General features: G+C 47.8%; 1 protein-coding gene across 4 annotated transcripts in view; it reads right to left on the reverse strand.

The window, feature by feature from the left end:
• The window catches only part of ubr3 (ubiquitin protein ligase E3 component n-recognin 3), a 41,389-nt gene extending 30,260 nt beyond the window's left edge, over positions 1-11,129 (reverse strand). For 3 of the 4 annotated variants that reach the window (XM_084688432.1, XM_084688431.1, XM_084688430.1), the window contains exons 1-21: positions 10,648-11,128; positions 9,852-9,991; positions 9,498-9,650; positions 9,126-9,317; positions 8,945-8,985; positions 8,734-8,800; positions 8,520-8,650; positions 8,061-8,289; positions 7,494-7,673; positions 6,522-6,655; positions 6,257-6,343; positions 6,083-6,152; positions 5,797-5,882; positions 5,585-5,713; positions 5,308-5,360; positions 5,089-5,222; positions 4,792-4,877; positions 4,386-4,527; positions 2,910-3,006; positions 793-934; positions 594-698 (exon numbers count right to left, since the gene is read on the reverse strand). In XM_084688432.1, coding sequence (XP_084544558.1) covers positions 594-698; positions 793-934; positions 2,910-3,006; positions 4,386-4,527; positions 4,792-4,877; positions 5,089-5,222; positions 5,308-5,360; positions 5,585-5,713; positions 5,797-5,882; positions 6,083-6,152; positions 6,257-6,343; positions 6,522-6,655; positions 7,494-7,673; positions 8,061-8,289; positions 8,520-8,650; positions 8,734-8,800; positions 8,945-8,985; positions 9,126-9,317; positions 9,498-9,650; positions 9,852-9,991; positions 10,648-11,081 — 2,832 coding nt within the window. In that variant the 5' untranslated portion in view covers positions 11,082-11,128. Of the gene's footprint in view, positions 1-593; positions 699-792; positions 935-2,909; positions 3,007-4,385; positions 4,528-4,791; positions 4,878-5,088; positions 5,223-5,307; positions 5,361-5,584; positions 5,714-5,796; positions 5,883-6,082; positions 6,153-6,256; positions 6,344-6,521; positions 6,656-7,493; positions 7,674-8,060; positions 8,290-8,519; positions 8,651-8,733; positions 8,801-8,944; positions 8,986-9,125; positions 9,318-9,497; positions 9,651-9,851; positions 9,992-10,647 lie in introns of all 4 variants that reach the window. The other variant, XM_084688429.1, reaches the window with a different exon arrangement.
• Positions 11,130-15,051: the final 3,922 nt, after the last annotated feature.

Raw genomic sequence — 15,051 nt, forward strand, 5'->3', positions numbered from 1 at the left:
CTGCAGCACACACACAGCACACACACAGCACACACACAGCACACACACAGACTGTCACCCGACAGGAACCACACCACAATGACACTTCAAAAATGTTTGGCTTAAAATAAGTAAATAAAACTGCGATAAACAAAATGGGGATTTCTTGAAATATGATGTGATATTTAGGCTTTTTAATAAATGTTCTTAAATCTAATAATCCTATACTTTGACACAAGATTATCCATCTTTACCAAATAATACAGCATCTTAAAAACCTTTGGAAATGTGAAAAGAGCTCGCTTCATCTGAGATATGACTGCAAACAAGATTTCAAACCTCTTCACTTAACAAGATATTCAAGACACACTGTCTAAAAACAAGTCCGTATATCTCACTGAAATGTTACTTCTAGACAAAGATTTGGATGTTTTGCAATGAATACGCTTCAGTCGTGCCGCAAACCCGACTACAACACCACACACCATCGGGGACGCATAAGAGAGATGATATATGTGGAACATCCCGAGGAATCTTTACATAGCAGACCAGGGAAATGAAACGCTGCTAACCCAACACAACAGCCAAACCCCCCCTACTGTCCCAGAGTTCACCTCCTCCTCCTTGTCTTCCTGCCCTGTGTTGTCCAGGCCCAGCTCGATGAGGTAGAGCACCATGCACAGGACGTGCTCCGACATGTTCTGGTGGTCCATCCAGATCTAAACCCCAACCAACCAGACCCCTGATTAGAGAGCAACTGGCTGTCGGGCCGCACAGCAGGACAGCATGAGAGGTGGCGAGAAGGCGGCTCACCTTGTAGAGCAGGGTGAAGATGACGATGTGAAGGGTTTTGCAGTGCAGCAGTCTGGCCAGGCCTCGGTAACAGGGGTGCAGAGGGCTCCTCTCCTTGTAGGGAGGCCACGGGTTCCCTGTGTGCATCCCGGACTGCTTCAGACTGGAGGGAACAACACAACACCAAAGCCATTCCATATGGTCAATGCATCAGACGCGGGCCATATGGATCCGCACGACGCCGGCCCGGTGATTAGGGTGAGGCTGAACGCTCTGGAGAGCGAGTGTCTCCACCGCAGAGCAGGCCGCGGTCTGGACAGACTCTCACTCTATTAGCCATGGGAGGAGCGTGCTCACATCACAACGGGGCCGGCCTGACAGGCAATCCATCACATTCAAACAGTGTGAACGAGTAACACAAGGCTGATATCACAGACTGCACGAGGGGGGGGGGGTAACACAAGGCTGACATCACAGACTGACTGCACGAGGGGGGGGGGGTAACACAAGGCTGATATCACAGACTGACTGCACGAGGGGGGGGGGGGTAACACAAGGCTGATATCACAGACTGACTGCACGAGGGGGGGGGGGGTAACACAAGGCTGACATCACAGACTGCACGAGGGGGGGGGGGTAACACAAGGCTGATATCACAGACTGACTGCACGAGGGGGGGGGGGTAACACAAGGCTGATATCACAGACTGACTGCACGAGGGGGGGGGGGGGTAACACAAGGCTGATATCACAGACTGACTGCACGTGGGGGGGGGGGGTAACACAAGGCTGATATCACAGACTGCACGAGGGGGGGGGGGGGTAACACAAGGCTGATATCACAGACAGACTGCACGAGGGGGGGGGGGTAACACAAGGCTGATATCACAGACTGACTGCACGAGGGGGGGGGGGTAACACAAGGCTGATATCACAGACTGACTGCACGAGGGGGGGGGGGTAACACAAGGCTGACATCACAGACTGCACGAGGGGGGGGGGTAACACAAGGCTGATATCACAGACTGACTGCACGAGGGGGGGGGGGTAACACAAGGCTGATATCACAGACTGACTGCACGAGGGGGGGGGGGGGGTAACACAAGGCTGATATCACAGACTGACTGCACGAGGGGGGGGGGGTAACACAAGGCTGATATCACAGACTGCACGAGGGGGGGGGGGGTAACACAAGGCTGATATCACAGACAGACTGCACGAGGGGGGGGGGGGTAACACAAGGCTGATATCACAGACTGACTGCACGAGGGGGGGGGGGGGTAACACAAGGCTGATATCACAGACTGACTGCACGAGGGGGGGGGGGGTAACACAAGGCTGATATCACAGACTGCACGAGGGGGGGGAGGGAGCACGCAACTTTGCGATGTTTCAAGGAGAAACATGCTTGTGTGTTGAGCTAAAGCTTCGTCACAGTCAGAGCGATCCAGGGGCGTTCCACTTCCCAGAACAGGGGGGTTTCTATCACAGGGCAGGGATGCAACAGCAACGTTATTTTGGTTTGAGTTGAAGAGAACGCATTAAAGAGAGAGAGAATCCATTAAGCAAGTAATCTCCCACCACCAGTAAACTGGCACTTCACTGAGACAGAGCAGGCAGGGGTGTGATCTCTGTGTTCCCCCTGCCTGCCCACTTATCCCAGAGATCTTAAGGAAATTAACCTCCCTCGCTATCTCCTTCACCCCAACAGACAAGTTTGTCTGCTCTGGCTTCTAAACTACATCTTACAAGGAAGGATTTCCTCAATTCTATTACACTCTGGCTTGATTTATAGATTTTTGCCTCGACAGCCAACTAATTGGAACCAACATATGGGGCCAACGCTTCTTATCCCGGAGCAAGGGGGGGGGGGGGGGATCAGGAGGGAACAGCCACTCTGAGCCTCAGGGGAGGACGTCGATGCTGCATGGCAAGGGTGATCAAACAGGGCCGTTCCAGCTCTCACACACGCACACACACACACAGTCAAGTTAGACTGAACAGGAACAGACAGTTCGATCCTGATGAAGACCATTCATGTGTTTCCTGTGAATCTGTCTGTAAATCTGTCCTGGCCCTGCTACCCGGCACCCATTTTCAAGAAGAATTCACTCACAAAGAGGTTTCGTGTTCACTTACAATGCTGAGTATCTGTCCATGGCTGACTGGACGTCCCGCCGGTAGACGGTTCTGAGGATCACCATGATGGGGTCAAACTCCTTCTCCCAAACCTCCGCTGCCAGGGGGAAAACACACATCTGTTCAGTAACCCTGGATGATCAGTCACAACAACAAAAAGATATTCGTCCAGTTCGTAACGTGGTGTTAGACTGCCCCCAAGTGGCAAGTACAGCATACAGCTCCAGTCTCCCCCACACACATCCACCCACACTGACACTATGACACAAACAGTTTGCTGCCTCCTACAACCAATTGTGTGCAAGTCAATTATTCTCAACACTTCGACACGTCTCTATCCCACGCCCGCCCACACAACAATCACATCATCTCCGCCTGAGCCCCGGCAACCGTGGACCAATACCACGGCAACCATGGACCAATACCACGGCGCCGTCTTTATAATTAGAACCCATTTGAGGCTGGACCGAGGCCAGACGGGGCTGACCTCTCGTACGCTTCAATCTGCTTCACAATCACAGGGCTGATATGAGGACGACCAAAGCTAATGAGGCAGATCCTTCTCTGCTATCACAGGGAGACTGTTTGTCATAACAGCCACGGACTGGAAATACCCTGGGGTCTGGAGCCAGGGCCGTGCCCTATGTTGGGTAACAGAGAGAGACAAAGGGTTGGCAGGACAGGACTACTTCCAAACAGGAGCACAGCAGGGAGCCTAACAGAGACACTACAGGTGTGCTGCAGTGCTGGGAGCTGTGCTGCTCTGGAAGACCAGTATCGGTCCTTGTGTCACAGCCCACTGTACAGCAGAGCTGCCCTCTCCGGACAGAAGAGGGCAGACGCATTCAAAAGTAGTTCTGTCTGACATCAACATTCTTCACCTGTTGATCTGTTACGAGGTTAAGGACAGCTAGCGCACGTCACCAGGCTTGCGGTGAATCATTTTTAGTTCATAACGAGAGCGAGTAGAAAAATGTTATCACATCCTGTACGGTTACCATGAAAGATGGTTACGAAAGAGCTTTCCGCATCCAAAGTAGCATTTTTATCCCTTGTATCGAATTTTACTTTGATTAAGTTGACTAAACCAAAGCTTATCTGGACTGAGGCCATGTCTGGCAGCGTGTGGAGGGGCTGTAGAGGGGCTGGACTGAGGCCCTGTCTGGCAGCGTGTGGAGGGGCTGTAGAGGGGCTGGACTGAGGCCCTGTCTGGCAGCGTGTGGAGGGGCTGTAGAGGGGCTGGACTGAGGCCCTGTCTGGCAGCGTGTGGAGGGGCTGTAGAGGGGCTGGACTGAGGCCCTGTCTGGCAGCGTGTGGAGGGGCTGTAGAGGGGCTGGACTGAGGCCCTGTCTGGCAGCGTGTGGAGGGGCTGTAGAGGGGCTGGACTGAGGCCCTGTCTGGCAGCGTGTGGAGGGGCTGTAGAGGGGCTGGACTGAGGCCCTGTCTGGCAGCGTGTGGAGGGGCTGGAGTCAGTACCTTTAGGCGTGTACATGCCCTGCTGCATGGAACCCCCCGGTTCAAACACGGGGGCTTTGAAGTCGGCCACGGCCGACAGCATGTCCTCGAAGCTGCAGCTCCCGGGGACGATGCCACTCTTGGGGTTGGGATTCTCAGGAATCTGCCAGCGTACTTAAGGAGAACCACGGGCATTTCTCATCGGGGATGAATGAAGTTTTATCTAATCGAATGTACGTCTGTACGGTAAACCTGATCATAATTAGCACACACACACGTTTGGCCTTAATATACATCTCCCACATATATACATGATATCATTGTGTGTATATAAACACACATATTTATGACTGATATGCCTGGATGGGGCCAGGGCTGAAGGTGAATGAGACTGTGTTCCTTTGCGACAGGAAGCCGTGGAGGATACAAGGTCGAGCAGGGAACTGTGGGTGCGGTCGTTCATACACAGCTGAGAGACCATCTCTGCCCGGAGGATCTCATCGTCTCCCATGCCTGTGAAGAAGAGAGGCCCAGTCAGGATACACACACACACACACCAGCGCCCCAGTCAGGACACACACACACACAGCAGTTTAGAAGGGAATCACCAAGCTGGTGGGTGATGTGGCTTTGTTCCGAATGTGATTTCATTCACGCCCACCCTGCCGAGTCACTCCTGTGAAAACACTCTGTTCTCTAACAGACAGATGCTTCTAGAACGTACCGAGGTGGATGCGGAGACTGGATAGGATAACCAGGAAGGTCAGAGCCCCCTCCAGCATGGGTCTCTCCTGCTCAGAGTCCAGAACAGCGTTCTGATGCTGAGACGCCATGGTGAGCAGGTCGACCACCTTGAACCTGAGGAGGGGGAGGAGTCAGGCTTCAGACAGGGCCTTTAAGTTAGGTTACACTTTTCAAGGTCAAGTCAATAGAAAAGTGGTACCTCTCGAATACAGAGGAGATGAAGTAGTCCGGATCGAGTCTTGATGCACAAACCTGGAAATAAAACCCATTTCATTGGGCTACATTACTGCAATACTGACAACAACAAAAATGATGTGTTGGAAAAAAATAAAATAGAAATCTTCAACTGTTAAAATATAAAACTTTTACTCTGGAAAGCATCCTTGGGTGTGTGAAAGATGCAGTAAATGTGAAACTCATCGTTGTTACGATGAAGTATAGTACACTGCTTTAGTCTCCGTGAGAGGGTGGTCTACCTGGAGCAGGTACATGTCTGGGTCGATCATGGAGTTGCAGAAATGCGACTGGACGTAGGTCATGGCCTGTCCTTTGATCTGCAGGCCGTTCCTCACCCACATGTTGCTGTGGACCTCAGACAGGCTGGCCTGGGGGGGAAACAACACACTGTCAGGGTCCATCTCTGGCAGGGGAACTGACTGACAGGGCACTGAAGCCTCCAGCGCCGCACCTGGATCTGAAGAGGATGGACCATGATCTTCATCAGCATCTCCTGGTCTGGGAGAAGGCTGTCCAGGTCCAGGCCCTGACACTTCACTGCCTGCGGGGCACGAGAACCAGATGACACGCGTGTCAACATGACACGTTTAGGGGTCATACGTGTGATAGCATGACGTGTATTCAGAGCAAGATTATCACAGAGAGATATTGTTCCTAGAGAGCGCTCATTTCATCAGACTTGTTCCTAGAGAGCTAATTTCATCAGACTTGTTCGTAGAGAGCTCCTTTCATCAGACTTGCCTTGCTGAGGAACATGGCATAGTAGCGGTGCAGTGGAAGGTGAAAGGTCACCTGGTTTGGAGCCGGCTGGAGGGAGAGAGACGACAGGTCAGAGGAGAGGAGGAGGAGGGCAGTTTGTCAACACAGATCCAGACGTACGTTCCCTAAAATGGGCTTCATCTCAGACCTACCTCATCCACAAAGCCGATGGCATCGAACCAGATCTGCAGGGTCTCCAAGCAGTAGCGTACCACTGTTTTAGTGTATTCCTGCGTCTCCTGCACACACACACGTGAACCCAATGTTTGGAAGTAATCAAAACAATCCGACAACACAGAACAAGAGCCCACGGGGTTGGTAAGCAGAGCGCTGATGTCCACGTGGTATCTGTATACATGCCGTGTGGACGCGAGCACACCAGCTCAGAATGTGACAGGAGGAGGGGATACGACTTACTTTGACTTTGCAGTGTGTTAACAAGCCCCACATGGGCTGGGCACAGGCCTCCAGCTCAGCTGCAAAGGCTGCATAGTACGTCTGGGACTCAAACTCCACGTGCTCATTCAACTCCCGCTTATTCAAGTTCATGCCTAGAGGGAACAGGAAGGTTTCAGGGCTCCCCACTGCATTCAGGGAGAGGTCTGGTTGCTAGGTTTTGGTTTTATTTACACAAGCTACCTCGGAATCTCAAACTAAGAAACGTGCAAACCTGTTAACCGTGTTTCTTGAAAGCCAGCTCAAATCTGTCATGAGAGGATCCCTTGTAAGCAAGGGAAGCGCTAACAGCACATACAATGACATAGTGGCACTCTGCACCCAGCCAGAGTAAGAGGACACTCTGGTTCACAGTATTTGAGGTTGACAGCTATTTTTAGAGCCGTGGTTGACCACACGACGGGTGCAGAACACTCTGCTAATGCAGAGACAGCGAGTCACGTCTGATTCATCTCTATTAGTGTCACTGTTGGTGTAATACGGCAAGTTCCAAATCACAGTGAAAAACTGTGTGCCAAATATGGAAGACAAAAAAAAATCCATTCCACAAGCAAATAGTTTGGTTACTATTAAAATGAATAACAATGTGATGCAATATTGGAGGTTTATATTCAGACGTCCTCTACTACAGCCATGACTTGCACTTCTTTATCAGCGACATTATCAATTGTGATACCGAATCACTGAAGTTGTATCATATCAATAACATTGGCGCCCATAGCTGTTATAATCTGCTAACAGTGAATCATTTTCAAGACATGACTCATCTTGAACACAGCAGTAACACCCAACAACAATTCTTGACTAACAGGTATGGTGGTTAGATGTTAGCAATGCTAGTTAGAAAGGGTTAATCACTGTCATATCAAAGACAATATGTCGACCAAAGCTATGTCAATTCAGACACTTAATTTAATAAGGATTTCAATTTACCTTGAAAAAAGGACACAAATGTCATCCACAGCATGAGCAGGGAATGGTCTTCCAGGAACTTCTTTGCTACACTTTGGTGTGAGAGAATATTGATGAAGTCGCTCACTAAAGGCCAGTAGGTGTTGTTCTTCAGCAGAGCCTCCCCACAGTTCACCACCACGTGGCGACTGTTCTCTTCATCTGAGAGACAGAGACCGAGACAGAGAGAGAGAGACACAGAGAGATAGACAGAGACCGAGACCGAGACCGAGAGAGAGAGACACAGAGAGATAGACAGAGACCGAGACCGAGACCGAGACCGAGACCGAGAGAGAGAGACAGAGACAGAGACAGAGACCGAGACAGATGGGCAACAGGACAGAATCATTAGATGACATCAAAGTAGATTTCTATCAAAATTCAGTGTTTCTCTAGAAAACAAAACCAACACACTCCCCTTTAACACACAAATTCCACAACGACAACCTTGATTTATGTCACAACATTCTCAGACAAACAAAACCATTAACAGCCTCATCCCACATTTAACATCCTTAAAACCAACCGAAACGTTCCAACACAGCTCACCTTGAAGTTCACTTTTGATAAGGCAGCTCTCCATCATGTACAGGAGCACAGTGACCATGATGTCCAGCAGCTGGCACTCCTCAGTCACATGACGCGCCAGCTCCTCGTTGCTGAACAGCTGGACACTGATATGGACGATCCGATTGGACATGGTGTCGGACTCATGGCTCTTCATCAGGGTTTTCATAATGAATGCGTAATGTTGAACAAATGTTTTCGTAAAGGTGATCTAAAAAGACAAAAGAATGGGGGTAAGTGAGACCAACTGACCGCTAGAAACAAGGCTTCCGCCCACATAGCATGTGATGAGTTGATGTTATCTAAACATTAATTCATTCATTCCAGGACGCTTCCACAATACTGAGGTAAAACATATTACAATACTGACAATCAGAAAATGAGGAGGGTTGAAAAAAGAAAAGTTTCAAAATCTTCAACCTTTAAAAAAATGTAACCTACCTTGTAGTCTTGATCTGGCAGCATATTAAGTAGGAAGGTGACCATCTTCTGTGGAAACTCATACTTAATTGTCCAAAACAGTAACTCCTCCAAAAAGCATTTGTGTTTTAGAGAGTCCATTATGGATGGATCTTTGGACAACAATGAAAAACATATTAGTACAACGACTCACTCAAAATACCAGTGAAAGTCTATGGCGGCAGCCTCAGCCTACCTTTGGTGGTACTGCTCAGTTTCACCCTCTTCCTCTGACCAACACACTGCCCGCCATCTTGATCCTCCTTTCAACAGACAAACACAGAAACTCATCAGCAACTAAACTGCTGGAAATACATCTAGGGCAGCCACATGACCCCTTACTCTACTGCTTTTACATTTGGAGAAATGTTCAACTAAGAAAAAATGCTTGTGTACAGTATGCATACCTCTTTATTCGAGTCATGGGGGCTAGCTGGTGCTGTGGCCCCTATGAGGCGTAAGAAATAGAAACAACACTTAGCCCCTCAATCCCATATCAAATCCAATAAGGATGCTGTTCTCACAGATCCTTACTGATCATGTCTGCCCCCCCCCCCCCATGTGTAGACAAGGAAGACACTACGGTACCTAGGAGCCCCAGAGCCCCGGCCCCAGCCCCGGCCTCTGCCCCAGCCCCGGCCTCGGCTCCTGGGGGAGGTTCTGCTGCCCCAGCCCCAGCCCCGGCCCCAGCCTTCTCCTCTGAAGACACCAGGCCTGAGTTCTTCAGTGCAGACAGGTACTTCTCATAGTTATTTTTAGCATAAACATTCTCTTCTTGACCTTAAAAGAATAGGAAAAGAAACTTGCTGGGTATTTGTTTAACCAACAGACAGACTTAACAACCTATAATAATGGCCAGTCATCACATGGACATGAAACAGGACCTGTTGTAGCAAGTCCTACAATAAACAGTGGTACAGTATCCTGAGCCAATCACAGGTGTAAATGTTAAATGCGTACCCATGCTCAAGTCCTTAAATGTTTGCTGATTGGTTAAGATCTTTGTCAACACCGTCCTCATGGCCCCACCCATCTTCGTCAGGTCTTCCAGGAAGGAGATCTGTGGCTCCAGCTGCTGCAAGACCTTCTGCAGATCCCTCTCCGCTGACGTGTCTGCAACAGCAGGATAAGAGATACGATGTAGGGACTCTGACGTGGTAAACAAACAGGGCGACCTCAAAGAAACCAAGTTACGCAAACCACATCTCAACAACCAAACAGCTTTCCTGTATGATGACTCTGCTGCACATTGCTGGGTGACAGGGGCTCACAGACATCCTGTGGAGGTTAGTTGTTGAACAGTCATTCAGTCACCTGGTTCAGTGTATCCGTCCCGTAGGTACTGTAGGATACATATGATGAACCTGGGAAGGACCGTCTCTGACATGAGAAGTAAGTCACGTGGCACCGACGGAACATTCTCCCCTGTTCTTAACCGATGCCTTCTGCAAAACCTGCCAGGAAACAGCAGACAGATCCCCATGTGTCAGTTCAAACCAACACTTTAAAATTATGTTAAGGTAGAGCATTTAAAATCTCATAAAAAAAAATTAAAAAAACATATTCATACATTGGATTGCTATGAGGTCCAGGCCAATATCTTTGATCAGACTACAGAATGGGTAACTCCCACAGAATAAATTTGATGCGTTGTATAGTTAAGACTGATCAGTTAGACCGGAGCCCCTAGGTGCCTACGAGCTCTAAGCAATAATTGTGGTCAATCATGGTATAAGCCACCTGACCTCAGCATTTGTTTAACAATAAACCCAACAACTGCAAGCATACACACATTGACTGTAATATGCATTAACAACTCAGTTTTTGTTTGTGTATGACTACTTAGCTAGAAAAAAAAAAGATTGCTAGCCTTGCTAATTACTGCGGATAGGCTAACTGGCTAGCTAGCCAGGACCTGTCAAACGGTACTGTTTCAGGGACTGTACATAACTCACACGTTACCTAAACAGATTGACACACGCTCCCATCTATGCCAACTTACGTTACAAGAAAGCTGCAAAAAGTTTGTGGCTCATTACTTAGCTTGTTGTATTGTTATTAGGTAAGTTAGCTTAGCTAGCAGCCTAGCTAGCTAGCACTGAGGACTTACCCACTTTCTCGCATGACATTACTGTCTCCACAGTCACAGGCCCCACCAGCCTGGCTTCTGAACATATTGAAATCATGGCCCGTATGATCACCGTTGTTAAAGCATTCAGCGCAGAGTGACATGCACGGTGATATGCCACAGGTCCGACAGCGATATGCCACAAAATTGGCTGTCCAAACCAAGCCACAGAGAGTGGCGTTGTCATAGGACCGGACCGTTTTGCAGAACTCTTCAAACCCTTCTCCTCCTGCTATTAGACATTTACACCAGTCCAGAGCCTCTGTGTCGGCCGCTGGTTTTTCAGGATTAAGAACACAATCAAGTAGCTCCTGAAGCTGTCGGACACCAGAGCTATTGTCAGTCCGATTAAGGTCTGCCTTTAAATGGGCAGCAGTAGCTTTCTTGTCCCGGCGTAGCAGCGACGCCGCCATCATGCACTCTTGCTTGTTGTCCACAAATTTATTTTTGTTGTCTTGTTGCTACGTTCTCGGGGATTCTCGCGATACCTGTCAAAGCGATTGTTACAGACTTTCAAGTTCGGGGTTCGGAGTATCAGTGGTTCAGATGTCTTCAGCTAACGTCGAGTCTGTGCCTTGCTGCATCGTCTTGAATCAAACGACACGAAATGAAATGTTGTGAAAAATGTCTACATATCATGTATATCATACGTGAACTACATATCAGTCTCACCACACATACGCACGTACACTATCAGCAATGGCCATGAGACTTTATGTTTTACATTGTCTATTTTCAGTCAAATCCATTTTGATATGATTCATAAAAATGATTTAGTGAATCGGTCGTTAGTTTGTTGGAACAAGAGCAAGTAGTATACTTGTATACCGCTAGAAAGTAAAGAGTATAGCTTTGTCTTAGGTCAATAACCATGGATTTACATAAGGTTATGTTTAGAATTATATCCAAGAAAACCATTAAATTCAACACCGATCAGTCCCACCGGTGTTGTGCCCCCAGATGCACCCCCGCCCTGAAAAGCACCCCCTCGCGGGAGCGCGCGGACAACACTGAGAACACAGGGAAAGTGGTTCCCGCCCTGTATATTACAGTCTGGCCATTTATAAAGCAATACAGTGATGCTGGTTTGTTACTGTGATCATTATGTATAACAAGTTTAATCTAGGCTATACACCAGTCTTTTAATGCCAATACATGTCTATTTACAGGTTTGACAGGTCTGAAAACAGAATGGTCAATGGTAGGTGGGGGATGATTCTTTTTTCATTTATTTCCTTTGATACATAGAGGTTTTAGTATTTGTCTTTTATAGGTTATACATATGAGAACCTTTGGTCCGGTTTCAGGACAGCTGATATTCTGGATCAGTAGGCTGTTAGTTTTCGACTTGTCGTAGGTATAGCCTACCCTACGCGCAGGCTAACTGCATTAACCCTTGTGCTGCCTTCGGGTCATTGTGACCCACCGTTGTATTGCGACAACTGGAGCACCTAAAGACTTAAATTATTTTACAATTGGTTTAAATGAGACAAGTGTCCTGTAGCACCACTAGAGGGCAGCACTAGGACATGTCTGCATTGTGAACCACTTGTCTGAGCCTCCTGTTTGTGTGTGTCTGTGTTCACCCCACTACACTGAAAAGAAACAAAAGAAAAAACCTGTCTCCCTCCTTCCTTCCTTCCCTCCCTCTTTTTTTCTTTCTCTTCCTCCCTCTTTCTCTCCTCCCTCCCTCATAACGTTTACTGATGGTCGCCGTTTTTAATTATAATAAGTACTTGAGTATTGTCTGCTGTTTTATACTTGTAGTCCACTGCATGTAGGACACAATGACTGTACTTTGAATTTTCATTTGCTTTTTATACTTTTACTTTTTAAAAGATGCACGGTTTTGTTTTGTTTGAACACATGGGTTTAGGCCCGGAGTGGCCATGGAACCATCATTTATTGTTGTGGAGGGAGTTAGCAAGATTAAGCTGATGCCAAAAGATAAAATGGATGGGAAATATCTCCCCTCCTCACCTCCTCTCCTCACCTCTTATATCTCCCCTCCTCCCCTCCCCCATCTCCCCTCCTTCCCTCACCTCCTTATATTTACCCTACTACTGTATATTTCATGGGACCTATAAATCTTGGCAACACCCATCATTTCTGCTGGCAGCGTCAAGTTCAAAACAACTGCATTTCCTCATACATGAACTTGGTTTTTCCAGAACAGAGGCTGACAGACATCAGACAGCAGGAATGTTGTGTACAGCTGAGGAGTGGAGGCCTGTAGAAGAAGAGATTCATATCAGTTTTATATATCAGTAATATATTCCATCAGTTACAAAAAGAAAAGAGAATGACATTGTAAACATTTAATCATTTATAAATGAAGCAAGTCCAAGTCCTTCTACTTTCTGCAGAAGCTCCCAATGAATGTCACGGACCCTCTCTACCTCTCTCTCTCCACCCCTCTCTACCTCTCAGGGAGGTGAAGGGTTTCTCACAGTGGTAGCATGGACAGACTAAACAGGGAGGTGAAGGGTTACTCACAGTGGTAGCATGAACAAACTAAACAGGGAAGGAAACGTATTTAAAGGCACGGCATCATCATGAGGCATGGCTCTGTGCTAACTGATGAGAGGAGAGAGAGCGTGCGTAGCGGGAGGAGTGAGCGGTGAGACATAACGTGTGTGGCCTGACTGGCAGAGTTCAGTCCTGTCTAACTGAACTGGTGCTAAGCTTCATTACTCTGTCTTCCTCCCCCTTTTCTCTCTTCCTCTCTTCCTCTCTTTGTCTGTGTCCTTTAGTCTCTCCACACCTGCTGTAAGGAGCCCTACAGACAGTGTGACCCCCCTCAGTCTCACCATGTGTCCATCTCTGGGTTAACTGTGTCTCAAATGTTCTCAGATGAAACAACCTCTCTGGTACCTGAACCGGTCAGGTTAGCTCTGTCATCTGTTACAGGACGGGATGTTCACAACAACTGCATTTCCTCATTCCTGGCATAGTGTCTACAGAACAGAGGCTGACAGACTGATAGACGTCAGAATTAGAATGTGTTTGGAGTTTTACCAAAAGAGTGTCTGATTCGACAAAAGGGTTTAGGCCACTGAACATTTGATTCAGAGAATGGGGTTTAGTGTTTTAGCAATTGTGAAAAACTGAAAGCATATTACCAAAATAGCATTTTTCCATCTACGTAACATAGCTAAAAAAAAGACATTTCCTCTCAAAGGATGATGCTGAAAAACTAATACATGCATTTGTTACATCCCAAATGGATTACTGCAATGTATTATTCTCTGGCCTCCCAAGAACCTACATACAAATGTACAACTGGTTCAAGATGCTGCTGCTAGACTACTGACCAGAACCAGAAACATCATATAACATAACAGCCAGAGCTTATTTCCACTGAAGTCCTACTACTAACCTACAAATCTCTCCATGGATTAGCACCACCATACCGCTCTGGTATTTCTGCACCCTATCATCATTAAAAAACTGCTGGAGGCAGGGCATTCTCATATAGCACCTCTTCTCTGGAACAAATTACCTGTCTCAATTAAGGAGGCTGATACCGTTTCAACATTCAAAGTTAGGTTAAAAACCTTTCTGTTTAGTCAGTTCTACGACTGCTAAAGTGTGTGTTTGTGTATTTTTAATGCAAACCTGAAGTGTGTGTTTGTCTGCGTAGGTATCATATAACTTGAATTGACAAATAAAGTAAACCTGTTACTGTATATTGTTCCTGTTGTTGTTTCTGTTGCTAGTTGGAGACGACAGGGGGCGGGGCTTCTTATTCGTGTTTTAGAGTTTCTCTCCCCTGGAACAGATTTCCTGTTCCAACCGAGGGGGGCTGGAACATGAAATCCCTTTTCGGTCTCCTAACCCTAACACCCTAACCTGCTGCACTAGTCCACACCTGACCGGTGGGTACCTCGTTCTTACAGTAATAGAACTGTAACTGTTAGTTTCTCCTGGCATTCTCTAATTCCTGCTCTCCTCTCTCTGTCCTCCTTCCACACCTCCCCTGTGGTGTGGGGGGTTTGAGCTGTCAGCACCTGCTTGGTCGTCGGTCTGCCAACGCTGGACCTGTTGCTAGTGGACATCGATCTGTGACAGTCTGACAATGCTGGATCTAGTCGCCAAGTGGACACCAGTCTCCTTGACGGACAACAGCGAGTTCCTGGTCCCTTCCTGTCAGTTCACCTGCCTGTGATGCTGCACTGCCTGTGATGCTGCACTGCCTGTGATGCTGCGCTGATCACAGTCCCCCAGCCCTGTGGCTACCTCTGCTTAAACTGACATTTACCAACTGACCCAAGTTGAACACTGGATTTTTATGTTTCAACACCCATTGACACTTCCCTGCTATGTTAAGCCTGTGTTCTGCTCCTCCCTTTCACCAACCGTCTCTGGAGGAGGGGATCCCTCTCT

Source organism: Hypomesus nipponensis, chromosome 23, assembly GCF_054491055.1.
Source record: "Hypomesus nipponensis isolate SF chromosome 23, ASM5449105v1, whole genome shotgun sequence".
Classification (NCBI taxonomy): domain Eukaryota; kingdom Metazoa; phylum Chordata; class Actinopteri; order Osmeriformes; family Osmeridae; genus Hypomesus; species Hypomesus nipponensis.